The following is a 23,270-nucleotide window of genomic DNA, read 5'->3' on the forward strand; positions in this document are numbered from 1 at the left end:
CATAGTATCACAGCATATACAGTGAGAGGGTAAATTACATCTTCACAATCCCTCCCCCTCCCAACTTGTGTACGTACTAGGGACCTCTACAGGTCACTGGTTAAGTACACACAGGCAGAGCGTTACTTACATGTGGCTTCATGCAGCCACGAATTGGCATCGTAGCTCTCCCACATCATTGCCCAGGAGAACAGCTGCAGGCAGATCACCCATCACCCCAACCACACATCGCCTGACCCCAAAACCAAAGTTCAGATCCACAGTGGCTGTGGGAATAGTCCTCCATTGTCCACCAGCCAGTTCAATGACAATCCCAGGTCCTCTATGGATTGCCTCAGGCCGAACCACTCGGGGATCAGCCAGTGTGAGGAAAGCACCCGAGTCACAAAATCCAACAAGTCTCTGTCCATCCAGCACAACCTCCTGCAAGTGCTTACCTCGATGAGCAGAAGTCGTCATAACTGCGGGTTGCACCCCGTAAACTCCTGGTGGTGCAACATGGGGGGCTGAGTCACTAGCCCAGTCCTCACATAGCGGTGCCACATCTTCCTCCATGGCACTGGGCTGTAAATAATTAACAATCCGATTGGGTGCAGGATCAGTCCTCATTTGAACAGCTGGGCAGGAGACTTGCCGATGCCCTGGCTGTCCACATTGATAGCATCTGAGCTGGGTCTCCCTCCATCCAAGGCGTCCTCTTGGGTAAGGGGTAGGGGAACTTGGAGGCCGGCTCCCACCTGAAGGTGCTGTAGGGGTTTGAGGATGATTCCTCAATGGGCTGACTGGGCATGAGTCCTGCAAATGCCCGGGATGCCTACAAAGATAACACCTGCGCTCTGTTACTTCCTCTCCCCGGCGTATTCCAGAAAGTGCAGTAGAAGCAACTGGAGGCACATTAACACGGGTATCAACATGTGGTGGCTTAGAGGAACGGGGAACAATGGGGACAGAATAACTAGGGGCATCCGGTGTTGTGGAGCTGTTAGGCGTCTCTCCATCCTCCAACAGAACCCTCCACTGAGGCTTGATAGTGAGCACCTCATCAGCTAGAGCAGCAGCTTCCTCCACTGTCGCTGGTTTTCTCTCACGCACCCATTCCCGGATCTCAGCGGGGCACTGGGCAAAGAATTGTTCTTTTAGGATGACCTGGAGGAAGGTCTTCCAAGATAAGGTCTCCTCTGCCTCCAGCCAGCGATTACATATTTGTTTGAGTCTATGAGCATATATCTTAAAAGACACTTCCCCATCACAGGCTAAAGCACGGAACTGAGTCCTGTAAGTGTCTGGCGTTACAGCATAATGTTCTAGAATAATCTCCGCATACTCACAGTTCCACCGAGGGTCCATAGCTCTATAGGCTTCAGCAGCTCCCCCCTCTAGGAGCCCAACCAGATGCCGGACACGCTCCCTGTCCGGGACTTCCATTAATCGACACTGATGCTCAAAGGCCTGGAAGAAGCCCTCAATGTCGCCTGCAGCCTCATTAAACAGCTTAAAGTCTTTGCGGGACACACTGGGAAGTTCCCTCATGGTGGGTGATGGGGTTACAGTCTGTCTGGAACCTCTCGCGGCTTCCACAGCGAGCTGCTTATCCAGCAATGCCATCTCCTCCATCCTGCGCTCCTTCTCTTTAGCTCCACGCATGACCTCCATCTTATATTCTATGGTGGTCTCCTCTCCCAGCAAGGCCATCTCCTCCTCGTACCACACAACCCACTGACTTTTTTGGGTATTTACCTCCGGCTGCCGTCTTTCTTTCGTTTGCTGTGAGGATCCTTCCTCCACGTAATTTTGCGAGCAGACTCCTTCTAGCGCCTCAATCAGCTGCTCCTTGGAGAGTCCTTTGAAACGAACTCCTACTTCACGGGCCTTTGATTGCAGGCTCCCCAAAGTCCAGGTCTTGTACTCTGCAGTGCTGGTTCCTGATGTTGAGCCATTGTCCTCCATTCCTTCTGCTCTGATCCCACCGCTGCCAACCAGTTTGTGACGGGAGTGTACAACAGAGCAAAGGATGGACGAGGCCGAGGGACGATCCAACAGGTTTATTCACAAGAACACTGGAACAGCACACGATAAGTCCACGTAAAACAGATTCGGGGGCCCTTCCCGACAATCCTTGGACCAGATAACAAAGCAATCGTCCTTACAGTAGTCCAAAGAGTTCCACACAATCCCACGGGCCGCCACACAGGCCTAGCTCCGTCCGTGTCCACAGCCACCCAGGCTGGGGCTCCTTCTTCTCTTTAGTTTCAGCTCACTCTGAAGTTACAAAAAGGGAAATGCATTGTCTGTGCTGCTTGACCAGCCCACCATGTTTGTTCAGGGGGTAGGGGTCACACATCCTATCATCAATGGTTTGGTCCATCACAGGGCTCCAATATGTCTGCCAGCCACAGTAGATGAAGGGATCCCCTGCTGTGCAGAACAATGACTATTCCTTCACTGGCCAATGCAATTACAGACTAGATACACAACTCTGGATAGAAGACAACAGGCTATTTACATAATCACATTAGATGCCAAGACTACAATTGTATGAGAGAGACACATTGAGACCAGTAGCTCCTCCAAGAAAATACATGAATTACAACTAATACAACCAGGGAAATATACATATCATGACATAGTATCACAGCATATACAGTGAGAGGGTAAATTACATCTTCACAGCCTATTATACTGTATGGAGAACTATGTGGGGCCTATTATATGTACGGACCACTTTGTGGGCCCATTATACTGTATGGTGCACTGTCTGGCCATTATACTGTATGAAGCAGTATTGGTGCTATTATACTCTACTGAGCACTTTGTGAGGCACATTATACTGTATAGTGCACTATGTAAGGCCATTATACTGTGTGGAACACTATGAGAGGCCATAATACTCTATGGAGCACCATGTGCAGCCATTATGCTGTACGAAGCACTATGTGCGGTCCTTATGCTGTCTGGACCACTATGTGAGGTTATTATACTATACAGAGCACTGTGGGGTGCCCAATATAATGTATGGAGCATTATGGAGTGCTCAATATACTGTATGGAGCACTATGTGGGGCCCTTTATACTGTATGAAGCACTATGTGTGGCTATTATACTGTATGGAGCATTGTGTCGGGCTATTATTATGTTCGGAACACTGTGGGGTGCCCAATATACTATTTGGAGCACTATGTGGGGCTAGTATGCTGTATAGGACACTATGTTGGTCCATTATAGTGTATGGAGCACAATTTGGCGCTATTATATTGTACTGTGCCCTATGTGGGGCCATTATACTTTATGGGACACTATGTGTGGCTATTATACTCTATTGAGCACTTTGAGGGGCCATTATACTATATGGAGCACCATGTGCAACCATTATGCTGTATGGAGCACTATGTGTGGTCCTTATGCTGTATAGACCACTATATGAGGCTATTATACTATGTGGAGCACTGTGGGGTGCCCAATATACTGTATGGAGCATTATGGGGTGCTCAATATACTGCATGGAGCACTAAGTTGGGCTATTATGCTTTATGGAGCACTATCTGGGGCCCATTATACTGTATGAAGCACTATGTGTGGCCGTTATTCTGTATGGAGCATTGTGTGGGGCTGTTATTCTGTACGGATCACTGTGGGGTGCCCAATATACTATATGGAGCACTATGTGGAGCCATTATACTGTATGCCAGGCAATGCAGGGCCCAGTTAGAGTGTATGGAGGATTATGTAGGCCCATTATACTGTATGGAGCACTTTTTGAGACAGTTATAATGCATGAAGGGCTATGTGGGGATTACAGTTGGAGAATCATACTGTAATGGGGTCACTATTCTTTGTCGGGGGTATTGAGAGCGTTCAATAGGGTCATCATCCCGTGTGTATGGAGGGTACCTTGGAGGAATTTCTTTGCATCATACTTTATCATCTGTATTATTCAAGGTTTTTATGCTTTATTACATATTTAAATTAGACTATTGGGCCATATGCTTTTTACTGCTTTTACATAACATTTATTATTCCAATATTTTATTGTAAGATTTAATAATTAAAATGTACTTTCTTCATTGGACAACCTGTTAAGTTTTTTCCATATCAAAAAGTTCATTGATATATTTGATGAGTAAAAACTTCCTCAATTGTAGAATTATTTTTTTTTAATAAATATCAAGGTTGACCTGAGACTTTGTACAAGCTTTTCATTTTGGCCAACTGGAGGTTGAATACTGCAAAATAATACTTTGACAGCCATCATATTGAATAAGCAAGTATTTTTTTTTCTATTAAGACTGCATGTCTCAGGTGATAGGGACAAGCTGGGGGCCCAGACCTGACTATCATCAAGTGTACCTCTGGGTTGAGAGTCAACTCAGGGTGCTGCCTAGTCTGAGGGCCAGCTTAGGGGTCCCTATCTAGTCACATCCTAGTCCCCAGTGTGACAGCATTTAAGAAGAAAATTATTTTCAATGCATTGAATTTCATATCTACAGTTTGTGGTTTTTTATAAAATGGGATTTGGAAACATATTTGTTGTGAATACGTTTTCCAGTTTGGGGCTCCCTCTTGTGGTCAGTGCTGGCGGTGCAGTTGATGTGTGGAGTGAAAGACACACACCTGTGGAGGACTGGCAATAAGGGTCAGATTGGGCAGATTGGGCTATTTAACTGAGTAGTTTTCTCTTGTTACTTGCCGATGGTCAATGTCTCCTGTATAATATAGCACCTTGAGATTTTCATAGTTATGGCATCTGCATGCGAAGCAGAAGGGGCACTGGGCGCACTTACCATTATATCTTGTATTGGAGAGAGGTTGCAGCACCATTCATAGGTACCACGCAATGTACGGATGCACTACTAAACAAGCAATTGGAATGGGTGCTGTATTGAGATCCTGAAAGTTGCTGTGAAGTGTTTGCTTTCTTAACCAATGAAAAAAATTGTGCAATCATCTCTTCTGTAGTCTTCCGGAACTTTGGGTCTTGTTCAGCATAACAGTTCATTCCTTCATTTAAAAAAAAATGCTTGGCTTGTCATTTACTGGCCGTGTACAACTTGATGAATTTGTTTAAAGTGAATCACCCCGAAACACTTTGTCTGCAAATTGGGGATCTGATCTGGCATAAATCCTTGGTCATATGAAAAGGCTCGTTAAAGGGTCAATTTTGACTTTTAATATTGCTACTTCCAATAGGTGGTGCTAGAGTTCCCCTCCTTCCTCCCTGGAGAGACAAATTCAAGTATTTCCCAGAGGGGCATTGCAGCTATAAGACCCCTTACTGGCTGCCAGACCGGTTTGTCTGAACTCTGCAAGGAGAAACGTTTTCCCCTTAGACCCCACTATAGCTTCTCATACAGCCAGATCAGATCCCATACTTTGCACTGACGAGGGGCAATCACCCCGAAACACCGTGTCTGCGAATTGGGGTTCTGATCTGGCATAAATCCTTAAGGCCCTGTCACACACAGAGATAAATCTGCGGCAGATCTGTGGTTGCAGTGAAATTGTGGAAATCAGTGCCAGGTTTGTGGCTGTGTACAAATGGAACAATATGTCCATGATTTCACTGCAACCACAGATCTGCCAAAGATTTATCTCTGCGTGTGATGGGGCCTTTAGTTATATGAAAAGGCTCGTTAAAGGGTCACTTTTGACTTTCAGGATTGCTACTTCCAATAGGTGACGCTAGATCTCGTCTCCTTCCTCTCTGGAGAGACAATTTGCAAAAAAAAAAAAAACAGATTTATGAGAATCTGAATTTTTTTTGTAAAATCTGAGTCTAAAATGAATTTGTCTTTTAAAAACTCGCTCATCTATTGTATGTAGATTTATATACAGTATATATAACATTTTTTTTTTTTTTGCTTGCTCTTTTAATTTTAGCATTCAACAACCTCCTTATTCTGAAGAGGAATATATAATCAGAAAACATACATGTACATTAGTTTATAATAATCATATGAACATACCTTTTACAGGTTCATATTATATATTTTTTATGCCAATACTGACAAAAATCTTGAAGCTTTGCTGTACAGACTGAAACAGATGAGTTAAACTGATAATCTATGATATCTCTCTGTCTATTGACTTTGTCAATATTAAAATACACATCTTGCTGCATTGTCTATCCAATATACAGTTAGGTCCAGAAATATTTGGACAGTGACACAAGTTTTGTTATTTTAGCTGTTTACAAAAACATGTTCAGAAATACAATTATATATATAATATGGGCTGAAAGTGCACACTCCCAGCTGCAATATGAGAGTTTTCACATCCAAATCGGAGAAAGGGTTTAGGAATCATAGCTCTGTAATGCATAGCCTCCTCTTTTTCAAGGGACCAAAAGTAATTGGACAAGGGACTCTAAGGGTTGCAATTAACATTGAAGGCGTCTCCCTCGTTAACCTGTAATCAATGAAGTAGTTAAAAGGTCTGGGGTTGATTACAGGTGTGTGGTTTTGCATTTTGAAGCTGTTGCTGTGACCAGACAACATGCGGTCTAAGGAACTCTCAATTGAGGTGAAGCAGAACATCCTGAGGCTGAAAAAAAAGAAAAAATCCATCAGAGAGATAGCAGACATGCTTGGAGTAGCAAAATCAACAGTCGGGTACATTCTGAGAAAAATGGAATTGACTGGTGAGCTTGGGAACTCAAAAAGGCCTGGGCGTCCACGGATGACAACAGTGGTGGATGATCGCCGCATACTTTCTTTGGTGAAGAAGAACCCATTCACAACATCAACTGAAGTCCAGAACACTCTCAGTGAAGTAGGTGTATCTGTCTCTAAGTCAACAGTAAAGAGAAGACTCCATGAAAGTAAATACAAAGGGTTCACATCTAGATGCAAACCATTCATCAATTCCAAAAATAGACAGGCCAGAGTTAAATTTGCTGAAAAACACCTCACGAAGCCAGCTCAGTTCTGGAAAAGTATTCTATTGACAGATGAGGCCAAGATCAACCTGTACCAGAATGATGGGAAGAAAAAAGTTTGGAGAAGAAAGGGAACGGCACATGATCCAAGGCACACCACATCCTCTGTAAAACATGGTGGAGGCAACGTGATGGCATGGGCATGCATGGCTTTCAATGGCACTGGGTCACTTGTGTTTATTGATGACATAACAGCAGACAAGAGTACCCGGATGAATTCTGAAGTGTACCGGGATATACTTTCAGCCCAGATTCAGCCAAATGCCACAAAGTTGATCAGACGGCGCTTCATAGAACAGATGGACAATGACCCCAAGCATACAGCCAAAGCTACCCAGGAGTTCATGAGTGCAAAAAAGTGGAACATTCTGCAATGGCCAAGTCAATCACCAGATCTTAACCCAATTGAGCATGCATTTCACTTGCTCAAATCCAGACTTAAGACGGAAAGACCCACAAACAAGCAAGACCTGAATGCTGCGGCTGTAAAGGCCTGGCAAAGCATTAAGATGGAGGAAACCCAGCGTTTGGTGATGTCCATGGGTTCCAGACTTAAGGCAGTGATTGCCTCCAAAGGATTCGCAACAAAATATTGAAACTAAAATTTTTTTTTGGGGTTTGGTTTATTTGTCCAATTACTTTTGACCTCCTAAAATGTGGAGTGTTTGTAAAGAAATGTGTACAATTCCTACAATTTCTATCAGATATTTTTGTTCAAACCTTCAAATTAAACGTTACAATCTGCACTTGAATTCTGTTGTGGAGGTTTCATTTCAAATCCAATGTGGTGGCATGCAGAGCCCAACTCGCGAAAATTGTGTCACTGTCCAAATATTTCTGGACCTAACTGTATACAAAATCATAACACATTATTTCTCTTTTATTTGCAGATGTGTCATCCTGAGATGACAATTTAAAAAAAATTACATTATTCTGTGATGCTGTCTGGAGATGTTTATGCTGTATGTGGCTGAAGTGGCTGTGTGGTGATTTGCACGCTTACCATTACTGCATATAAAGATGTCTGTGGACTTCAGGCCGATCTCAGACAGCTATGTACACACTGGCCGCTGGTCTCCCGACCCAAGCCTGATAGCTCCATAGAAATATATAAAGCTGTCATGCTCAGGTCGTGAGAGCCACAATCAGTCCATGCTTCAGGCCTCCTTCACACGTCCGTGTCTCCGTGTTTGGTCCGTTTCCTCACGTACCGGAGACATGCGCACACGTAGACCCATTAAAATCAATGGGTCTGCGCACACATGCGTGCTTTGCTATGGACCGTGTGTACGTGCGGAGCATACGTGTGCCCATGTGCTCCACTCGTAGACATTTCCGTTTTTCTCCGGTGTCACGTGAGTCACACGGCCCGCACACGGACCACACGGAGGTGATCCATGTGACACGCACCGGAGAAAACACAGGTGTTTGTAAAAAAAAAAAAAATCTATACTCACCTTCTCCAGCACTGCAGTCTCTGCCGCTGCTGTCACTTGATTCCGACCCCGACCCCCGCTCATTATGATCATTGCATATTCACTCCACTGCGGGCAGAAGCAGCAGCGGGGAGTCGGCAGGACCGGAGACCGAAGATCAGCACCACAGACAGCAACGCCAGGGACGGGTGAGCAGAAAGTTTCCGTTCTGCGTGTGTTATCATGGATAACACACGGAGAACACATGTGTGCCATAAAAATGGCACATGGAGGACAATACGCACCTTTGACACGTCCGTGAAAAACGTGCATGATTTTCACGGACGTGTGAAAGAGGCCTTAAGGGTGCTTTACACGCTGCGACATCGCTAACAATATATCGTCGGTGGTCACAATGTTTGTGACGCACATCCGGCGTCGGTAGCGACATCGCAGCGTGTGACAGCTAGAAGCGATGATCAACGATCGCAAAAACGGCAAAAATCGTTGACACATCGCTCCAAATCATAATGTCGTTGGTGTTTCATTCCGCAGGTTGTTCGTCGTTCCTGCGTTACCACACATCGCTGTGTGTGACACCGCAGGAACGACAAACATCATCCTACCTGCGTCCATTGGAAAGGAGGAAGTAAGGAGGTGGGCGGCATTTTACGGCCGCTCATCTCCTCCGCTACTCTTCTATTGGGCTGCCGTTTTGTGACGCCGCTGTGACGCCGAACGCACCTGCCCCTTGAAGGAGGGATTGTTCGGCAGCAACAGCTATGTCGCTGAACAGGTATGTGCGTGTGATGCTGCCATAGCGATATTGTTCGCTACGGCAGCGATCACCACATGTCGCACGAACGACGGGGGCGGGTGCTGTCGCTCGTGACATCGCTAGCAACCGCTAGCGATGTCGCAGCGTGTAAAACACCCTTTAGTGAAAGGTAATGGTGGACACATCTGGACCCATAATTAAACCAAAATCAAATAGAGACAGCGGCTTAAATGTTAACAATGAACTAGCAATGTTTTAATGCTGAGATTCCATTATATCCTTTGTTATTCTGTTATTGTAGAGGGAACTCTGCATTTTTTGGGTAACAAATTAAAAACAAATTATCCAGAAAAAAAACCAAAAAAAATAAAAGCTGTAATTAACAAAATTAAGTTTTACAATAAATATATTTATTTAATTTTACATAGGAGGTCTTGAAAGGATCTTACCTGCACCCAATATTAACATGTTTCCATCAGCTGTACAATTTTTTTCTTGAGTAATTGAAATGGTTGTCCAGTGTTAAAAAAAAATACAAAAGCGTTTGCAGGTTTTTGAGAACCAGTGCCATGTTGTCCATTGACTGTGCGTAGTATTACTGCAAATCCCTATTCAAGTGAGTAGATCATGAAGGGGGTGTCTAGGTTTGGCACGAAAGTCTGCAGTCACTCTATGTGACTTCAGACTTGTGAATCCTCACAGCACGTATGAGGTACTTTGTCAGGATTCTCAGATTCCGTTAACCTAAAGGATGCAACATGCATACTTCTGGCCACATTCTGACTAGACGTGGCCAGACTTGCTTAATTCTCTTCTATTGAGCACGGCCGCACATGTCTAGTTGGAATGTGGTCAGGAGCATGCACATTGCATACTTTGGGTTACATGACCACCCACTCCCAACACTGAATTATCTTCACAGCATATACAATGTGTGCTGTGAGGATTCACAGGTCTGCAGTCATATAGAGAGACTGTAGACTGATGTGCGAAACCTGGGCAACCCCTTTAAGTGCAATACCAGGCACTGCCCATAGATAAACAAGGCACTGTTTCAGAAAATAAAACAAAACATTTTTTTCTCATATTTTACTTGAAAACAAAGTACCAAATAAAATAGAAGTAACACATTGACTATACAAAGATGAATGGTTCACCTTGTGGATGATAACAACATGGCGGAGATAGGTATTTCCATTTTGTTGACACTATATGGTCATCTATAATGATTTGCTGCCCCAAAATTAGAGACCTAAATATATAGAATGTTTTATTGTGTTAACAGGCTCAGACTAAGGACCACAGTGGGCGGAAACTAGTTGCTTGGGTTCCTGAATAAAACTGCATCCATTCTCTTCCATTGTTAGAGATATTTTTCATTATTTTTGTTGCTGCTTTTTGTCCCTTATTTGTTTAATGTAAACAATAAACGTAATTTTTTTTATATAATACTACAAGTGCTGGCTTCTATGCGGATCCACTTATATAATGTTTTACTGTGTTGTATAATTTGCAGCAATAACTTGTCATCCTGTGAACGGTTGTCTTTCTGATAGACACATACGGCATTGTAGACATTTTCGAGACATTCCGGTGAAGTTTGATGTTAAAAATGACTAAAATATTTCAACAAGATGTATTACATAATATGTAATTTTGGTGTTTACAAAATTTATCTTAGAGATACAGCTATAGAGACCATTTTGAATTTAAGTGAAATGTCACCAATAGAAAAGAATTGACTAAAATATGTCAATGACAATATGCAAGCAATTCTGTTGATACTGAGAAGACACTTCAACCTAGTTTCATAATAAGATATACCTATAATTTCCTTTTAATTTGTTATGGACTATGGGCCATTCATTTCTATAATAAAAAGTCTTGTAGAAAAGTCTATATTTTATAGTCTGCAGTTAAGGGTAGGAAGCAAAGCCGGACCCCCTCCAGCTACCTTTATTACTGGGCAGACCTCTCAAAGTTCTCTGCCTGATCATCCACCTTAGCTGTAATAACTCCCTGATCTCTGCTTGGTGAGATCCTTTGTGTGACTCACTAGTGTAATGACTTAGTCTCCCGCTCCAGTGGACACCCTAGGAACCTCAACGGATTAGTGCAGCCATGTTCTGAAAGCATCAGGAGACAATGCCGATGCTTTTCTCTCCTTTACAAAGAGACAAATTCTGAGTCATCCTTGACCTTTATAACAATGGCACCCCCAGCCTTGGTCTTCTGAGGGTGCTGTTGACGAGTTTCCGTAATGGACCTCTACTCCTCTAGACTGCAGCTTTGTCTTCTCCTGCAGACAAGTTTACAAACATACAGCCTGGTCCTTTTTTTTAGTGGCTTTGGGGCCACTAACCCTACCAACACTCCACTGGAGCAAAGTGGTCCTGCATACTTTCTGCCATGTGACCTATTCACACTTTGTAACATTAACCCCTCCACTTTCTTAGAGCACCAAATTTGTAACCAAATCAAGGCCACATATTGTGAATTCACTCATATTTTGAATCATATTATTTCCTTTAATTATGTCATGTCTTCAGAATTAAACACCCTCTATATAATTTTGGAACAGATAATTCACATAATAGATTATTTTATATATTGCTTTGTGCAATTACAGTAGAATATGTGAAAGTTAACTCAAACATTTTAAAGGGAGAACGTCGGCACAAAATGACTGTTCAAAGCAAGCACAGGTGCTCGGAGCACCGCAGCATGGCCAAGTAGTTTGGGACCCTCCTTACCTACTTGTTTTCCATTTATCTCCATCATTCTCTTCCATGATTGGCTTTTCAGAAGCCATACAAGGGTGGAAACAAGTAGATGAGACAGTGCTCTGAACTGTTGAGTGCATCAAGGGTGCACTGAGCACCTTGGCTTGGTTTGAACAGTCATTTTGTGCTGAGAGCCTCTTTGATACTAGCGGAAGTATTTACTTTGCCAATGTCTCTCTTCGGTAAATTAATTTTAACAACAAGATGGTAAAGCACAACTAATGTTCAGATCTTAGGTAATGATGAAGAGCTAATGAACACTGTAATCCCACTTGGTAATGTGTTTCATTACGGCAATGAAAAAAAATGAAACATGAAAATAATGACACTGGTGAAAAGCCAACTATATTTTGTCAATCAACTTGATAACTTACATTTTTACCTCATTAACTTTACGGATGATAAATAATTTCATAACAAAAGATTCGTTTTAAGGAAATGAATTTTTACAGCACCAAAGTTTGCATTGATTTGCACACACACATACGCACAAATATATTTTACCATTTTCCTATGAGTCAAGAATTCACAATTTATTTCCTTGGCATGCTTATTCTTATGTGTAACTTGTTTCCAATATCAGCGTACTTATTTTTTGTGACAGGTGGCAACATATGACTGATTAGCTTATAAAGATTTTTTATAACCCAGAGACGACACACAACTTGAAAACATTTAAATCTAATTCACTTTAGAGAATAATCTTTGGTTACTTCTTTTTTTATATTGGGGGCTGATAAAGTACAAAAAAAAAGTACTCCACTTAAAATTAGGATAAGATAGATTCATGGTCAGCTAGGTGTGTTTTCTACTACCATCACTACATAATGATACTGTAATGAGATTGGGCTCCATTGTTATCTGATAGATGATTAGAGTCAAGAGTGATATAGTATGTGGAGGAAGGTGGACTCTGCTTCACTTCCAGTAGTAATTTAATGGCACGTTTGACTTCAAACTATTGAGAATGTGTACACCTTAAAGGGAATCTGTCAGCAGGATTTTGCTACCTCATCTGAAAGTATCATGATGATTTAGGCAAAGAGACTCTAAATCCAATGATGCATCACTTAGATTACTAGGAGCAGCGGTTCTAATACAATCATCATTTTTAGATTTAGCAATGCAGCAGAGTTGAGAAAGCTGCCCCCGCCCACACCAGTGAGGTGTTAATCAAAGGAGGGGCATGTCAGACAACATGGCACAAGTCAGCAAGTCACAGCAATGATAAGTCCCTGTTGCTTAAACAAACATTGCAAATAAACAACAGCATGGACCTTGACAAGAGAGGTATCCCTAATTTTTTTTGTTTTAATCCTAACAGCAGTGTCCCCCAACTCCAGTCCTGAAGAGCCACCAACAGTGCATATTTTCAAGAATTCCTTAGTATTACATGTGACGGTAATTAAATTAAGACCTGTCCAATACTAAGGAAATCCTGAAAACATGCACGGTTGGTGGCTTTTGAAGATTGGAAATGGGCAACACTGCCTTACAGCATGCTGTCTTCGGATTACATAGCAAAAACCTGCTGAGATTCACTTTAAAGTGTTTGTCCACTACTCAAACAACCCCTTCTCAATCAGAGTGTTTTCCCCATTAAAATAAAAACATTTTATACTCACCTTCAGTGCCAGCGCTATTCTAGCGGTGTCAGCTCTCACCCTCTTGGGACTCACATGAAATAATTATGTCAAGTGAGCCCTGTGCCGAATCAGCACTGTCTTCTCCTGTATCAAACATCAATAGGAAGAGGGCAGCCAGTCGTAGGTCTGACTTCCTCTTGATGTTTGGTTCTTCCACAGGTGGCAGATGGAAGACAGCACTGACTTGAACACAGGACTTGCGTGACATAACAACTTTCCATGAGCTCAAGGAGAGTGAGTGCCGACACTGCTGGAACCATGACATTATAGAAGAGGTGTACTGTATAACTGTTTATATTTTAACGAGGGGGGCACACACTTAGATTGAGTAAGGGTCATCCGAGTAGTTGACCACCCCTTTAATGTGTCGACCACTTCTACTGTAGAAATGAGCATCTAGTCTACTTAATTAATTCAACTTTTATTATTTTGTGGATTCTGATGACAAAGTAGTACTGGTACCAATGTAAACAGGAGCTTCCTGGACTTTTGATGGCACAGAAAACCATCTGCTGCACCGGATGAAGCCTGACTGGACCTGTAGATAATCGCCTTGCTCTAATCACACGTTCTATCATAATTCTCAGGCTATAAGTGGTTGAAGCCAAGACTGCAGGAGGATGTGGTGCTCATTTAACCAATTTGTCTTCCTGATCTGGATTGGTTTCATTTGGCAGAGGTACTTTTCTGTGACTTTACATGAACAAGGAGGTTGTGTCTCTCTAGTGTTTGCAGCAGTGCTAGTGGTGGTTTCCTTTACCTGTGATATTCCAGACAAGCCACCTGCATTACTACAGATGAACATGGAAATACACCTGACCAATGAGTTTGGCGCCATTGTTTGGCATGATATGCTAACACCATCCTAATCTTCTACCGCTATTCAGTTTACGATAAATCCACTATGGCTGAGTTTTATTGGCTTGTTAAAGGTTACCTTTATTTGAAGTGGAGTGTTTATTGATACTTGGTAAGATGATCAGTAATTAAAAAAAAGTCCAAACATTTCTTAAATAAGAAAAAATAGTTATTTCTCATAAAATGTGTATCTATTTACAGATATAGAGGTTTTGTGTGTTTTGCTTATAAGTCGGAAAGTTATGGGGTCAAACTTTATACAGTGGGGTTTCCGTAAACTAAAATGTGAGATACAATTAATGTCACACACTGTTTCTTCATGAACCCCCAATATACAGGTCACAATAAATATTTATTCAGCTTAATTTTCTGTGACTTCTAATGAATTACAGTATGTAAAAAGTGATTTACATTAGAATTTAACAATAATTTACCATTTAATATAAAACGCTTTGAAGGGAGCAACATATAACATGAATTGACCAACTTGATGCTGCATTGAGAATCGTTTGTATTTGCTGCGGGTTTAGTCATCGTAAGGATTTCCAGGTCAAGGACGCCTCCAACTCTTTACTTCTGTAGGTTTACATCATAATGTCCTAATTTTGATTTTCTATTTGTTTAGTTATTTTTTTTGTAACTACTTAAGTCCTGGGTAAACAGTCAATTCCAGCCCACCAAGCTCTGAATTTAAAAGGGTTGGCCCATCATAACAATTTCAGGATAGGTCATAAATTGCTGATCACTGAATGTCCAAATCCTGGGACTCCTCCCATGCTGTTAAAGGGGTTCTAAAATTTCCCATTTGTACACAGTAATGGCTTTATTTCCATTGTAAATGGAAATGACTTTTCAAATAGGGTGATCATGAGTACTGTTCTCAGTATCAGTGGTGTGCCAGTTGTCAGACCCTCAAAGCCCCCAACATTAGACTAATGTTGACTGAATCTGCCAATATAGTTGGGTTTAGCTGATGGTCTAATGTGTATGGGGACACTGGCCGATTGTTGGTAAGAAGAGATGTCGATCTCACATGGCCAATTTCAGATTCACAATTGCATTTTTCTCCCAATGATAAGTTGCCGGCCAACATAAAAGTTGGTAGCTTTCTCATAGACAACACAGGCTGAATGAGCACTCCTGTGTATGGGAGGCCGCTAAAATGGCTGCTGGCCATACTATCGGCTGCAGAATCGTTTGGCTGACAGCCATCTAATATGTATGGCCAGTCTTAGTGATCATCAATGTATCACCCATCGTTTGGATAGGCACTAAGTTGTTATGTGGGCCAACCCTTATAAGACTACTAAAAACTGAGCAAAGAGTTTAATGACAGTAGCTTTTGCCACAGAAGATGAAATGTAACCTAAACCTTTGAGTAACCTAAGAAACTTTACAACTCAAGCTGTTAATAAAACTCAACTATTAAAAATTTCAGGAATCCATGAGTGGAGTGGATTATTACTTGAATATCATGGAAAATGTAGTTCAGCAGCAGAATTTTTGCATTTTTGTATCTGTATTTGACCATGGGGGACAAACCTTATACATTGAACAATGCTATTTAACATTACATTGAACTACTTTCACAGTTGCAAGGTATGAAACTGACATAAACATCACATAGACCCCTAACCATTTAAGGTACAGCACCTCTTGGCGAATACTGTATGAACCTGAATGGATCTGACTGTGTTCTGATATATTTGATATTTTTGTATACCGTTACGTGCTTTCAGTCAGGATTTGTGCTCTCAAAGAATGAATGGTTAACAAAAAAACGATCAAAGTATTACAAAGTGCTGGGGGCTAGAGAAAGGCATTCCATTAATACAAGTTGGCTGTAGCCAAGTGTAACTACGAATCAATAGAATCATTCTCAATACGATGAGGATAAAATCTGATTGAGGAATCTGTTCAGCTTCAATAACTGCGGCATTAGAGCAGATTTAGGTTCTACCAACCTGCCCGAAGACAGTTGATCTATGAATGTAGATTGTAGGGTGACAGTCTGTAAAATAATACCTTAGGTAAAGCAGTAAAAAACAAGAATAAACTCTTGGGTCTTGCAATGAGGTCTTGCAATTAGGTTGCTTCTTACAACTGAAAGCACCATTGGGATATACTTTATGATGATATTTCTGTGTAGGCCGAACCTAAAGCGACAAACCAGTCTTACCATTGTTTCTGTGTGGTTCTCTATTAATATGAAAACAATTCTTGACTAGGACCAGAATGATCTTCCACAAATGTAATTTATTCTACGGCACTGTGTATACTTACTAGTAGACGACCCAGAAGCCTCTAAAAGTCATCATTTTACTTAGTTATAGATATAAAAGGTGAGCTGTCTGTACATATGGAGAATTGATATACACCTTCTGGCTTCCTACTCTTGCACGGCTCATCATGCCACATGTTCTGTGTTCATCAGGCAACAAGAGCAATCATATACACTATGTAATGTTTGGCACTAGGAGGGTACGGCTTCAGTTCATTTTCGTTTAGTTATCATACCTGCATAAATCACACAGAGCCATGCATTCAGAGTGGCGAATCTGATCCCCTGTATAGTACAATGAACTAATTGCTTTTTGTTTCTTCACCATAAAAAGTTCCACTAACATTTTACACATTTAGTCTACATATCTTTTTTTTTTTGCCAACTGGGTATATCATCATGATTATCATTTATGTCTCTTTTCCTATGGCATCAAAGGTTTTTATTAACATTTTCTTCTCGCAGTGACCTATTAACGAAATGGTCACCATTTCTACTGGCAAACTTGACCAACTGGAGGTGTGTGTATTGAATAGACAGAATGGAGATGATTTATGACCCAGGGCCATGCTTTTGAATAAGTACCTCAGCCCTTTAAAAGATCTACAGTAGTAATAGTTAATTGTGGGCATTTGCTACCATTTTTGTTATTGCACTTACTGTAGAGTATGAGATTTAGAAAGGGACATCTATCATAGTACTATCCAGCTCCACATTTACCTTTGGTGTGCAAAGACCTGAAGCACAGAGGTTGCCGGTTGTCATATGATAACTTTTTTTGAGGTCGCTACATACAGTATCTTGTAGACATTACATATCTTAAGACATTTATGGTACCTACATGAAGGTTCAGTAACAAAGTACTGGACAAGACATTGCCTAGACTCTCTAGCTTTACTGCCCTTGGTTTTCATGTTCTCTTTACATAGAAATTCTCCCATTCAATGATCATGGAATGTGCCGTGAGCAATTTTCTCTACTTATCATAATAAGTTACGATTGATAATCATGATGAATAGCCATTTAAAGTGGTCTCCATGACGTCACCAGCCATGGCTTGTAGATCAGTTCTGGTAAAGACTTTACTATGAGCCACCAAGAGTTGTCAAGTTTTATCTTTCGGGCTTGCAGCTTTTTGAAGTGCTCGAAGTTTGTTCTTTTTGGAGTTACAAAGTTGTTTCATATTCCAGACGTTCCTGAATAAGTGCATCATCTTTATACTGCAGCCGAGGTGGGGAAGGTGAACATTCAAAAGCTAAAATTGCCTTACGTAGACTTCTATCCAATACATGTCTTTCCCAGGCTGGATACCTGTTTCTAAACAGGTCAATTTTAATTACAGATTCTTCAATCCTTGGAGGCCTTGAGGATGGAGTTGAAGGGGCTGTTGGCCTCACCTGAAATACTGGCATGCAGCCGTCTCTTTCGGAATATTTTTGATCTCGATCACTGGCAACACTCCGGTTATTAGACATAGATCTTAGAGTGCTTGAAGCCACTTCGGGGGGCAAAGGAAAGGCAGTTACAGGGTCCTCACAAGCACAGCTTGGTGACTGACCAAATCTAGGTCCATTAGGATGAAAGAAGGCATAGTACATAAGCATAAAAACAATACCAGTTAAAAAGCTGCTAAACACTACACACAGTGCTGGGATAGCAAATGCATCCAGGATTTGGGGGGCCTTATATATGTACCACAGGGTACTCAAGGCAGTGTTCTCCAAAAGGATGACAAAGTAATAAATGAACAGCCTGCACCGTGTCCTTCCTTCCTTGACATTAAACCAGCTAAAGATATAGATTATTCCAACCACCATGTCAAACACAATCTCCTCCCATTTAGTTATACAGAATTCCGTTTCACAATGTACGATCCAGAAGGTCATTATGCACCAATGAAGGACTATAAATATTCCAAAATAGAGTTGGAAAACTGAGGCAAATAGAGCAAATGTTATAACTCTTGCTGCAATGGTAAAGAAATGCCAGCAAAATTGAATGATCACAGCCATGTAGCTGATGGGTTTCTTGTCATCTCTTGAATCCCGTAATGCCTTTTGGTAAGATGCCAGAGCCCATGCCAAGGATACAAGGGATGCAGCAGCAGTTAGACCTGAAACATGAAAAAAAGAAATGGTTTAGAAGCACACCAAATAAAATAAATATTTATTTTTAAGATATTTCAAATTCTACATAAAATATATCTATTGAATTACTGTCAACCTGTTATTGAACATGTCATGTTTCCTCAATGAGTAAATAAACTTTTTCCTTTAATTATTCTCCATGAATAACCATGTTATGATTTTTTGTAATATACTTCATTATCCTATTTTGCTTTCTTCTCTTTCAAACACTATGCTGTAATGTTGTTTCATTGCTCATTCATGCTTCTTTGAAAGCTGCTTTCAACTGCTGATCAGCAGACATCTCTACAATATATTTAAATAGTATGTGTGTCAGGCTGCCAGCAGGGGGAGCTGGAGTCCTGCAGGGAAAGACACTACACGGAGCTGAATGAGCAAGGAGGGGTACTCCCAGTGTGTGCTAATGCAGTGTCAGCCGGACAGCTGAAGCTGTCGAGCATGCGGGGGATGGTCAGACGGATCCGGGTCATACACAGTACGGGAAGCAGGAAGACCGAAGGAACTAGCAGTGGAGGAGTCGAGATCAGGCCAAGGTGAGTACCAGAGGAAACAACCGAAAAAGTAGGTAGGAGAGGGGGAAACAACCGGGGCTATTGTGGGAAGGAAGGAGATGGGACAGAGGAATGGCAGAACGACTAGGGGACTGAACACAGACATAGGCTTAGGGCAAAGAGAGGGAACGGATCAGGATCACACTTACAGGGACCAGCACTCACAGGCAAAGCAGCGCTAAGCTTATAGCCGGCGCTGGTTCACTGGAAATGTCAGCTTTTAAGCCATCCAGGCTCCGGAAGTGAGGCCCGGGAGAAGGCTCCACCCCTAGCCATGTGGACGGGGAGGCGAACCATAACAATGTGTATGGGATTCCTCTTATCTGAGCCTCTCTGCTTTAAACCTGCATAGTGAGATGGACATTCCCCTATACAAACTGAATATAATGTAGGGCTCCTTGCTGAGCAGCAGCTGAAAGCAGCTTCTAAAGGAACATGAACTAGGTATTGAAACATAACTGCATAGTGCTTGAGAGAGAATAAAGCAAAATAGAGTAATGACTAATTACAGAAATTCATAACTTTGCAATATCTGGAGGATGATTTTTTTATTTTTAAGAGTCATTCAGCTGTATATCAATTTAGTAGATTCTTTTGGTTATTACTTTTATTTGGGCACTGTATATTTATTTTAAGCATTGTAGAGTAGCATTTGCATTGCTTGGCTCAGTAAATATTATCAATGTATAGTGGTTAAGATATTGTTTGGCATTTTTACTTAGGTAACTGTATGAGCAACTGTTCAAGAATCTGACTCCTGGGATCGCTTCCTCCATGTATGGATAAATTCACAGTAATGAATTGACAAGGAAACGAAAAAGTCTCAACAATTCCTAAGGAAATGACTGATCATCTGTTAATGAGCGTAACTGGAAAGAAAAAGTGAAAGCCAATATGATTGCTTAGCCTGTTGTCACTTTAGCAATAATGGCCGCTGCAGTTGAATAATAACCTATCTAAGTAAACCAAACTTTAGCAATTGATGAAACCTTTGATTTACTAATATAGCCAATTTTAGATAGAAATACTCTAAGTATAAAAAGCTGAAAACATTTCTGAATTAAAGCAGTTTTACAAAGAAAAATGGAAAAATATTCTAGAAAATAAGTTATTAGATTTAGAGAACAAGAACTTTGTTACACAGGCCTTTCCTTAAAGAGTTTATCCACTACGCTGACAACCCCATCTCAATATGAGTGCCCCCGTTAAAATAAATACACTTATACTCACCTTTGGCACTAGCACTGTTCCAGCGGCGTCGGCACACACTCTCCTGGGGCTCACATGACATTGTTACATTACGCAAGCCCTGCAACCAATCACTGCCGGCTTCACTCTCTCCGCCTTTGGACGAATCAAACCTCTAGAGGAAGTGAGAGCTGCGGCTGGCAATGTTTGATATGCCTAAAGGCAGGTAGAGTGAAGCTAGCGCTGATTGGGCACAGGGCTTGTTTAATGTAACTATGTCACATGAGCCCCAGGAGAGCGAGTGCCGACACCGCTGGAACGGTGCCGGCAAGGGTGATGAGTATGTGTTTTTATTTTAAAGGGGACAAACACTCAGACTGAGATGGGGTTGTCAGCGTAGTGGACAACCCTTTAAGGAAAGGCCTGTGTAACAAAGTTCTTGTTCCCTAAATCTAATAACTTATTTTCTCCAATATTTTTCCCTTTTTCTTTGTACAACTTCTTTAATTTAATTAGTCTGAGTAGGACGACCCCCTTTAAGTAAATGAAATATTAATTCAAAAACTGTATCATGTGTTTAGCCAAAATATTAGACAAAGGGAATTTGAGTTAAAGATTCAAAACCATTTCATGTGGCTCCTATGCAAGACCATGAGATCTAAAGGGGGCAAATAATTGTTCATAGTAACATATACAAATGTTTCCCAGAATTACAAAATACCCTGAATATATTGTATTTGAAATATTCATTATTCTTTTCAGTGCAGCTGAGTTTGTTAGCCTATTGATTTTTGAAGAATGCTAGAGTCTGGAAGGTTATGGTAAATATCGAAAGAAGGAAATATCTGATTTCTGTCAGACAATGAAATTTCCAAATGTTACACAATGAAAATGTCGCAAGCAATTCGTAATTAATTTGATCTACTTTTATTAATGCATGCACATTTAAACATTTTTGCCCCAATTCATGATTTGCGGGTTTTTTTAAGTCACTTTCCTTTTTTTCTTATGGTGTAAGTTGTTGTTTTTTGGCGTCAAATTCATGAAATGATTAATTTGGTGCAAAGTCAAAAAAGGGCATTTTGCCTGCCATGCACTGTTTTTGCAACTTGTGGTGCCAAAAATTGTGAAAAGTCAGCAAAATTAGGGTGTACTTGACATACACCAGGGTAGGCCCAGAGTGAAATTGTGCCACAAATGACAACTTTTTAAAAATCATATATTATGAATCAGCTGAAAACTCCTGGAATCAAATAATTCCTCCCACAAACTGGGAAATAAATGTGGCCACTTATAAAGACAACTTAAAAGAAGGCTCAAAAAAGAATGGAGAATTAGGAGCAAACATAAAAAGGGATACAATTCTCAAGACTAGACAAAAACAGGTGAATAAACAAAAATGAATTTGGACCTTTAGATTTTGAAGTCGGTTTTTTTTTGTGTTTGACTCAATTGTTTTCAGCACAATATTAATCCGCTCATGATTGGGTGAGTTATCATTTTTGTGATTCCGTTTTTTCCTCGCCTTCTTCCCAGAGCCATCATAATTTTATTTTTCTGTCAATATAGCCATGTGAGATCTATTTTTTGTAGGCTTTCCAAGGTAAGTGGATTGTTACCAAACATGTTTTTTCAATATTTCAATAGCAAAAGAAATTAAGAAATTTAAAAAAAAATGAAAAAAATGTTTGTGTCGCCTTTATCTGTTGATAGGGCTCGTTGTGTGTGTGACATTTTTAGTGATTGAATATTTGTGATTAGGGATGATCGAATATCACAAATATTCGGCTTCGTGAATATTCGACGAATAGCTCGCCGCTATGCGAATATTTGATGCGCAATGTAAGTCTATGGGAAGCCCGAATAGTTGCGCATCTAATATTCACAAATAGTCGAATAGCGGCGGCCTATTCGTCGAATATGGGCGTAGCCGAATATTTGAGGTATTCGATCATCCCTATTTGTGATGAATCCCTTGGATCACTTTTTATTGCATTCTATTTAGGAAGTTGCAGCAACCAAATCAATATAATACAGACATTTCGAATAATTTATAGTGTCCACTGTATGGGTTAATTTTATAAATTGATAGATTGGACTTTTACTGATTTGGTGATTCTAAATCTGATTATTTTTATTAATTACTTTAAGTGGCAATTTAAATTAAAATTTTTTAATTTTGTTATTTTTTTTATTTTAACACAGGAAGACTAATGCGGGCGTCAGACGGTACGATATTTCTGGTGATATGTCGTCGGGGTCACGTCGTTAGTGACGCACATCCGGCATCGTCAGAGATATCGTACCGTGTGACAGCTACGAACGAGCAGAAATACTCACCTTCTTGTTCATCGTTGACACGTCGTTCATTTTCATAATCTCGTTCCTCCTTCTGTGCTCCAATTGTTCGTTGCTCCCGTGGCAGCACACATCGCTCCGTGTGACACCCCGGGAGCGACGAACACAGCTTACCTGCGTCCCACCGGCAATGCGGAAGAAGGAGGTGGGCGGGATGTTTACGTCCCGCTCATCTCCGCCCCTCCGCTTCTATTGGCCGGCTGCCGTGTGATGTCGCTGTGACGCCGAACGTCCCTCCCCCTTCAGGAAGAGGATGTTCGCCGCCCACAGCGACGTTGCCCGGGAGGTAAGTACGAGTGACGGGAGGTTAACAACTTTGTGCGCCACGGGCAAC

At 41.3% G+C, this 23,270-nt stretch overlaps 1 protein-coding gene across 1 annotated transcript in view; it reads right to left on the reverse strand.

Moving 5' to 3' along the window:
* Positions 1-12,230: 12,230 nt before the first annotated feature.
* XKR4 (XK related 4) overlaps positions 12,231-23,270 on the reverse strand; it is a 369,005-nt gene continuing 357,965 nt past the window's right edge. Inside the window, exon 3 of the mRNA XM_075353266.1 lies at positions 12,231-18,805. Within this exon, the coding sequence (XP_075209381.1) occupies positions 17,859-18,805 (947 nt within the window). The 3' untranslated portion in view covers positions 12,231-17,858. The remainder of the gene's footprint in view (positions 18,806-23,270) is intronic.

Source organism: Anomaloglossus baeobatrachus, chromosome 6, assembly GCF_048569485.1.
Source record: "Anomaloglossus baeobatrachus isolate aAnoBae1 chromosome 6, aAnoBae1.hap1, whole genome shotgun sequence".
NCBI lineage: Eukaryota > Metazoa > Chordata > Amphibia > Anura > Aromobatidae > Anomaloglossus > Anomaloglossus baeobatrachus.